Source organism: Carassius auratus, unplaced genomic scaffold, assembly GCF_003368295.1.
Source record: "Carassius auratus strain Wakin unplaced genomic scaffold, ASM336829v1 scaf_tig00214183_4049273_7079891, whole genome shotgun sequence".
NCBI classification, from domain to species: Eukaryota; Metazoa; Chordata; class Actinopteri; order Cypriniformes; family Cyprinidae; genus Carassius; species Carassius auratus.
The window spans coordinates 1,003,767-1,012,882 of NW_020527547.1; the positions used below are offsets into that span (position 1 = coordinate 1,003,767).

General features: G+C 38.5%; 1 protein-coding gene across 1 annotated transcript; it reads right to left on the minus strand.

Moving 5' to 3' along the window:
* Nucleotides 1-665: 665 nt before the first annotated feature.
* On the minus strand, nt 666-7,258 carry LOC113091415 (AN1-type zinc finger protein 5-like). Its single transcript, XM_026256932.1, has 6 exons — nt 7,092-7,258; nt 4,769-4,927; nt 4,256-4,355; nt 4,076-4,179; nt 2,186-2,317; nt 666-2,096 (listed from the first exon to the last, which is right to left on the minus strand). Exons 2-6 carry the CDS (start codon nt 4,923-4,925, stop codon nt 1,948-1,950), a joined length of 642 nt encoding a protein of 213 aa, XP_026112717.1. The 5' UTR covers nt 4,926-4,927; nt 7,092-7,258; the 3' UTR covers nt 666-1,947.
* Nucleotides 7,259-9,116: the final 1,858 nt, after the last annotated feature.

Genomic DNA, 9,116 nt, shown 5'->3' on the forward strand with positions numbered 1-9,116 from the left:
CAATATACCTTTTTGTATCTTTGGTGGCTCCTCCCTCTGACGCCTGTCAACATTCTGTGGTGTAGGCATCTGCCCTTAACATCTGTCACTACCCATCACTGTGATGTCATCCACCCAGACCGGCTTAACGCCCAACCCCCTCTGTACAAATACAGAACAAGCTGCAGACGCTGATTACTCAAGAGTATGACAATAACACCAAATGACTGGATGGTGATACAAAATAGATTTTTCTTTAAGGGACAGAGATGTATTTTGGAGACAATACAGGAAAAGTATATCTGGATATCCTACGTGCTTGACTGAGGGTGACACTGAGGGTTCACACCAGCTGTTGTCATTCCTTAGAGGGTGACACAGCATCTCCAGCTGTTGCTAGGTCTGGCAGGATTGTCAAATCTGCTTTGGTTGCGTGTAAAGAAGTGCTAAAGGTGGTCAGGACAGCTGCCGTGAAAACAGGATGTCTTAGCGTCAGCAGCCGGGACAGGTGTGAGGAGCAAACAACATCTGAAAAATCATTTGGCTGTCAGGAAATCTACAAGTTGGGCATTCTGCTGTGTGTTTTTCAGTAGAAGAACAGCTACAAATTACTCATTTAAAAACAAATTAACTGCATGACATCATGGAATTTCCACTAAAAATGGCAACAGAACAACATGACTGTATAATTTCTCTCTGTATATTTTTATTTACAATACTTTTTTCTTTAATGCCAGGTAAAAGGATTAAATGCAATACATAAATATGAACATAGTAAGGTTTTCTCATACAAATTTGCATATAACTAAAGGCTGAAATTAAACCTCAAACAGATACATACTCTCAACAGATACATCTTTTTTCTTTTTTTCTTTTTTTTTTTTAGGAAACCTCACTCCCTACAGAAGAAAAGACATTTATATACACAACACATGCACTCGGACTCACTTACATTAACCTGTGCAGACACACAAAAATGACAGGTGCATTGTGGGTGCATTTTAAAACAAACAAAAAGAACAATGTTTCACAGAATCAGGTCTGACTTTATGCCTATACTATTGCGGTGTTATGAATGCACTTTCAATGGAGGGTTAGCTCATCTCGCTTTGACAACAGGAAAGAAGGACTTGCGAGCAAATTTCCCCCATGCACACAAGTACGCTCACACGGAAAAAGACTGTACCACCTCACAGTCTTATCAAAAAGGCTCACATAATTAACACAAATAAAACCCCCAGGCATCTGAAACTCTAAAACGCAGAATGGATGTTATTGGTTCTAGAATGTGGGAAAAGAGTTACAATAGACGAATAATAATAATTAAAAAAAAAATACTTCAGATGAATCTCAACCATTCATTCAAAAACAAAGAAAAGGGATGATGTCACAGTAGCAAGTTCACATTCTAAATTAATTTTAAATAAACGGTATTAACTGGGCGGCCTCACATTCCAACTGATTTTGCTAGAACAGACGGGAATGACAAACTGAAGTTTAACAGACCAATACATGCTGCACACATCACCGGGTAGAGCTTTGACACACCTCTTAAAAATTCAGCGTCATTCATAAGTCCAAGGCTGAAACCTACTTACTCAGAAACTTCACGGCCACTTTTTGGCACAGAGTATCTGCCACTCTCATTGGATGAGGGCGGGAACAGGCAAAAAAAAAAATACAAATTATACTAATAATAATAGCTAAAATTTCCTGAAAGGTGTCCTATGCTTTAGTAAACAAAAGAATATGCAAGAATAACTAGCATAAAACACCACAGAGAGGACAAAAAAAGAAGAAGAAGAAATTAATACCTATTAGAAAACCAAAATCTGTCAAGATCGTTTATGCATGAGCCTCAGACAGTACAGTTCTCTCGGTTTCTTTTTAAGGTGATAGAAAAACACAAGTCCGTTTTTCAAGACGTCCATTTTATCCACCAATGTTCTTGGAGAAAGAGGGTAAAGCTTATATTCTCTGGATCTTATCAGCCACCACTACGGGATTCTCCTTCCTGATCTTCGCAGCGGCTTCAGCCTTGTAATCGTACGTGCAGTTGTGCTTGTCTGAGTACCGGTGAATCCCACAGAACAGATTGCCACATCGACAGTCAAAACCTGTAAAACAAAAGAAAACATAAGACCTCGGTTCATAGACACACATATACATCACACGAATATCAGAATGATCGATCATTTAGCCTCACCTGTAAGGCCAACTCTTTTACGGCAGGTAAAGCATCTATTTTTCTTCGGTTTGGAGGAATCTGGACTCTTGCCCTCATCACTGCCCTGAGCCACAGGGATTGGGGAGTAGGAGGAGGTGGGCTGTGTTATGACTGTGGAAAGAATGGAGAGAAAATTGATTTAAATGAAACCGTTGCACTGTGGCATGGGTGGATTCTGACAGATTTATAGGGCTTTTCCCTATAACAGGCTCTGCCACAAACCCCCAAAGTCCTAATTTCTAAGTTCTTAACACTGCATGGACTTAGGACCGTCATCAGTAAACAGCTCACACTAAAACTGGAGCAGCCCCAAAGAGAGCTTTGTTTGCAGCAAAGTCCATTTTAGTGCAAAGAAGAACTGAAAAAATGGCCCAACCACCACAAACTTGATAGTGCTTCCTTTGACACTCACATTCTAGACATATAGTCTTATAAATAAACACTCCTTTACATACTTTAATGGTGATAATAAGTAATTAAACAGACGAAGGAGAAGTCATCTTACTTCCTGCTGTAGCTGCAAAAATTTGAATATTAAGTAGTTTGTCAATCAACAGGGCATTTAAAAAAAAAAAATCCTATTACTGACATTAAAAATCAGTAACCCGCAATAAAGCATCAGGATGGTGCACTGTTGTTTATTTGCTTGTTTTGAACTTATTTTAACTCACACTTAAGATGATATATTATGTGTAACAATGATTATTTACATTCACCAATTTTAATAAAGACTGATGAGAAATCATGAAATCAATTGCGATTACTTTTTTCTTTTGACCGCATTCATTTTAAACCCTAAGAAACTGCATTTAATTTTTTGAAAAATGTTACTAAATATATCTATTAATATTTTCATTTATTACACTTTTTACACAATTACACTATATAATTGTTTATACATTAATAGAGAGAGAGAAAGAGAGAGAGACAGATGCACTATGGTGCAATGGTGGTGTTTATTTACAGTGAAGTAGCGTGAAACAACCACAAAGTGCAAAGTATTAACAAGTGCTGAAGGGAAAAACAAATAAATAAAGTAACAAAAAAGTAATTCCTACCAACACAAAAACATACTCCAAAAATATATACACTTATCCACAATATAATTACACTATACAGGTGTTGATTTGTTCATGGCACAATAGTAGCTCACTCAGTAGCTCATTCAGCTTATCGAGAGACCAAGTCTCAGCATTTTTTTTTTTTTTTTTTTAAGACCAGGCTCTTCCCCTATAAGAGCTTACCAATAACAGGGTAGTATGGTATATGTATTCACATATGAATAAACATATACCACAAATATATTACCATAGGCTACAACAACATTCAAATCAGAAAGAGAAGAATATAAAACATTCCCAAGATCACTCTAAACATGTACAAACAATATCGGTCTCCCGCTGAGGATTAAATAGTTTGGTAGACCTCCTCTGATCCATAATCTAGCAACACTCAACATGTAACAGGTATGGCATACAATAGAAGACAATCCAATAATGCAACTTAACGTTTACCATAAACTTACAAGATGTATGAATCTCAGAGTATTTATTATGGCCGGGAAATAGTGAACAAATTAATGTAATGTCCGTGCATATAGAATGCCATGTGCACCTGTCTATCTATAGCGAAAGCAAAGCAGCGGGAAAAGGAATGTGAAAAGTGGATGTTAACGTGTGTGCCAGTGCTATTTCACCACCAGATCAGGTTCCCTTCTTCACATACACGCACACATATATAATGAATTTATATAGAACGTGAGTCCATCGTAAAAAGGATGGTCATGTTTGATAGTCCTTGACATGAAAAAGTTTGAAACACTAAAGACTAAACAAGGGGCTGTATTTGATCATATTTCATTGCAATTACCTGGATCAGAAGCCTCAGCTTTAGGAGACAGGGACTTTCCCTCTCTGGAAATGCTCATTTCTGTCATCTGTTGTGTGACTGGTAAGGAGCTGGAAGGAATACTTCTGTAAAAACAAACAGGTGGGGGTTTATGCACTAGCTTTTGAGGTTTAACAACAAACACATATGTGAAGTACTCACTCTCTCATGGTATCAGTTCTGGGTGCAGGTGAAGGCTCTGCTTTGTTTATGCTGGCTTCTAGTCTGTGTATAGCAGAGGCTTCTGCTGAGGGGCTGCCAGCTGGTCCAACAGAACACAAAGACACGAATCACAAACAGTGCACAGGTGCAGCTGTGCTACACTATACAGAAGACATGTGACCCAAAACAGTGCTGCCTACAAAACATGTGCAGCTTATCATTACAGTTTCTCAGGGAGGACCCAACATTGTGCTAGAGACCAAGAAAAGGATTAAGCTCTAAACCAGCTCAGAATAACATGCTGTCACTGGGAGCTGGTGGCTCTGAAATGCTTTGCGAGCAGTAACCATGGACTGTTATTGCTGTAACAACTATAATACCACCGTCTCCAAGAGATGCAATGAATGAGAATCCTTATATCATAGATTAACCATGTTGTTTGTGTGGTCTGTAACCACAGAGAGCTCTATCTGGGAGGTAAGACAAACAGGTTAATGTTTCAGTGTGACTTACCCAGGGGACTCATGGGACTGCGATCACTGCTTTGATGTCTGTTTAAGTGCTCCTTATAGCACACCGAACACATGCCATTGGTCCTGGGGTTGCCATAGAAACCACAGCCTGTGGTACACAGTATAGGCACAGGACTCTGGTTTGTCTCTTGGGCCATTGCTAATATATCACAAAAGAAAATGGAGACAAGAGTGGTCTTGTTAACAATGACAGCATTGTGTTTGGCTTGCAAGCACATGCAATGAGTAGAAGAGATCATTGTTTTTAATTTTTTGCTAAGCTCATAAATGTAGCAACTTGTAGCAAACAATTTAATGAGTTTTAAGATATTTATATCAGATTGGGACTGCTGGCAACAGAAGTCAAAAGTGCTGTCAAAAGTGGTACTGAGCTCCTAGGTTTGTGTTACTTTAAGTTTTTTTTTTTTTTGGTAAAGTACCAGCTAATGGTACATATAAATATAGGAACCAATTGAAAGTTTTATTAGATTGAAACAGACAGTTGACAACAAGCAAACTTAAAAACAATACTAACATACCAAATTAACATACTCTGTAAGGAAATAAATAATTCTTGCTGTTTCTTAAAAGCAAAGTACATACTATTATTAGTAATAACTCTGTTTAGTCATAAAGTCAATATTGCGGCACCCACTCAATAAAAGAGCCTTTTCTAGAAACCTGTATTTATCTTGTGCAAATGTGCATCACTGTAATGACATTTCACAAAACTATGATTCATTTCTTCATGAGTGGAATTTTCAGTTAGCAAACAGTTTCCTTGTACACCTTTAAGGCTCAAGGGTTTAAACTTCTCTAAGTCTCTGAGCGTGGATACACCGAAACCACTATAATTAAAAAACCTTGTTTAATCTCAGCCAAAAATAAGACACAAGCTCCACAGCCACCCTCATCAGGACAGAGTAATTACACTCAAGTCAACCGACTGACCGGACTAATACAGAGTTCTGCTGTATCTATTCTAAACCACATCTAACCAGAGCTGAACTCGCGTCTAATCCGTCTGTCTGTATCTCTAAAAGAAAGTCTACACATTAAACAGCACGACACAGGCTCTCCCACCCAACCATGACTAACCAAACGAGTGGGTGTCAAGCGTGATATTGAATATTGATATTTCAGGAGGCAATAAAGGTGAGACATTAAGCCTAATGTTACATTTCTAACCTGTCATTTTAAGCAAAAGAAGCACAAAAGCTGTTAACGTGTTCAACCATGCGAGTCAAGGCACCGACACCAGCTGACAGACACCACCGATCAATAACAGCTCACGGACACTATTGCTAGTCTATAAAATATAAAAAATGTTTACCGATGGTGGTAAACATAACTGTAAACCACCACTTAACCGATAACCGATAAAACAGGTCATCTAACCGTCGAACTTACATGAAGATGAAGTGGATGCGTCTCAAAACCTAGCGAGTTTACTATCTAGACAGTGTCATTTTGGGGCATCATAAGCGCTTGGCTATCTAGGTAACGTTAACGTTCGTCAGCTTACTTCTGTCGAATCTCACAGACAGACAAACTGTGGATTTGAGAGAACAGAATGAACCAGAACGGCGAGTAAAAGCCAAAAATACCAAGACATAAAATATCATCATGACACATCCGAACGCAAACATCGCGACTACAGAACAGCACTGGCTTTGTTTAATCTTCCTCCTTTGTCCGTTTGCTTTAGGATTTCCTCCCTAGACAGACAATCTGTCCTTTGAACGAGCTCGAAACAAAAAGCTAACAGCCTTAGCCAGGTGTTCGTCTGAGTAACTGGTTAACTTAGCATACAGCACGAAAACGCAAACAACTAAACGAGATTTCCTTGAATTTTTACAGGCAGACAGACACGGTCGAACAATAAACAACCCACAACACTATGAAGATAATCCGTTGGGTTATGTCTCTTATGTGTTTCAAAGCCATTGCTGAAAAACAACATTTATAAAAGGAATTAAGAATAATTTTTATAATTTTCATAATCATAAAAAGGCGAAGAAAAGTTGTCGATTGGCGAGTCACGTTCTGGGGCTTGTGATGTTCGTGAAGGTGCTGCTGCTGACAACTTGGGACACTTTGTTTTTTTAGGGACCCACCCGTCGAACAAAATATGCTCGATTCTTCGAATAACCCTGGCGTTTATAGATCCGAGCTAGCGGTTTAACCCTGCGTAATACTAGCCATGAATCGTTAACGTTAATCGCTCCCTTTCTCGGGGTCAACCAGTCTTTCCGTGACCACATCGACAAGCCTTTCGCGATTATCGCCTAAATACAATTCAAACAAACGGTTGTAGCGCTTACCTTGAATGTTTTTTAAATCTAGTCGGTCGGGATAAGGAACGGGAACTCTTCGAAAAGGAGTTTGTCTTCCTCCCGAGGCTTTGTCGGTGATGTAAATAAGTAAATTCCTCTCCCGTCCTCTCCCGACTCCCGAGCTCTCTCTTCTTTCACTCTGTTTGTTTCCTTCTTTAGTAAAGGGGAGTGACTGATAGCGTCATCGCCAGGACAACCAGGAGTTCATTGGTCATTCGACTCTCGTGGGCGGGGCGTTGTCTTCTAAGAGAGGCACAATCCACTTTTTAAGGTTTGCCACCTACTCTGATGACGAAGCCATACCTTCCTGATGAAAGTCTCCCGAGCCTGAAGACCAGAGGTGGGTAGTAACGAGTTACATTTACTTCGTTACATTTACTTGAGTAATTTTTAGGGGTAACGAATACTTTTCGGAGTATATTTAAAGATGGGTACTTTATACTCTTACTTGAGTAAATTTTTTGGGAAAAATCTGTACTTTTACTTCGTTACTGTGGGCGACGCCCCTCTCGTTACTTTATCTTAATGCAATAAATGCTTCAGTTTATTCCAAACGCGCCGTCTACTTTTCTCTGGACAATGAGCGATGCCCATTCGCGAATGATTCATTCTTTTGAGTCAACTCTGTTCAAAGGCTTCATCAAACCAATTGGCAAACGAGTGAATTGGTTCATGAATCAGTTTGATTGAGTCGTTCAGTTCCATGCTGCACGCGCTGAGCTCTGAAGCGGTTCACTCAGAGTTGTAACGTTTAAGAATATTAGCAGCGTTGAAAACGGGGCTATGGAACTGCTATGAATTGAAAGCTAATCTGCAAAGGCTATTCTTTGCTTACGATGGAGATCCTTATTAGATGAACGCGTGTGCTGTCTACTGTTTAACAGGTAATAACTTGGGCTACATTCGATTACAGTACACAACATCACTGTGACATTAGTTTGTTGTACGTGTGTGGCTTATAACAGGTTGAATGCAGCTTCCAAAAGACAAAGAATAGCCGATTAAGATTTTATTAATTTTAATACAATCACACCAGTGCGAGTACGTTCAGCTGCTAAATTCAGATCTGTGATCGCTTGCTGGCGCTGAGCCAGAGACAGACGCGTTTTTACAGCGCTGCGCATTAACCAATCACACACGGTTCTGTTGAGCTTTTGAATGCAATGGCCAATCAGAGGTGTTCCGATGAGTCATCGCTGAAATGCCGGTGCTTCCTTCACTCGCTCACTTACTGAATACCTCTTTCTGCCGAATTCTCTCGTCAGAAACAACAAAGTGCAGATGTGTGTACGAATCTATAATTAAGATATTGATTTCACAGTGTTAACAGTTTCAGTGATTTTAATGGTAGTTTCTGAGAGTGAATGAAATCTAGACTGTCAGTGAAAATTATGTTTAATAATGTAAATGTTATTTGCTCTCTTTCTGAACAATGAAAGATTAGTAGCAATATTTATATCACATTAACTTTCAATGTTAAATTCACATTTAAAATAAAGTCAGTCGTATTAAAAATATGTTATGGCATGACACCTATATTTGTTACTTAAATAAACAGACAGGGTTTTATAATAAATTACATAAATTGGATTAAAGGCTGATGAAATATATACATTTATACACACACACATACATTACATACATTTTTTGTCTATATATCTATATAAAAAAAGGCTCCGTATATATGACCCAAAGTAACTAGTAACTAACTACTTGAGTAGATTTTTTATCCGATACTCTTTTACTCTTACTCAAGTAACTATTCAAGACTAGTACTTTTACTTTTACTTGAGTAAATATTTCTAGAATTACTTTTACTTTTACTTGAGTAAAGTTTTTGGGTACTCTACCCACCTCTGCTGAAGACACCAAGGCTCATGAAATGGAGTCTCGAACATTTAGTAGCTATTTATTCTGTTATACCTGTGGTATTTTAATGTTTATTAGGTACTTTCAACATTTAAAAGTCACCAATTTATGCTTTCTGTCCCACTCAGTTGTATCACAGCTCTT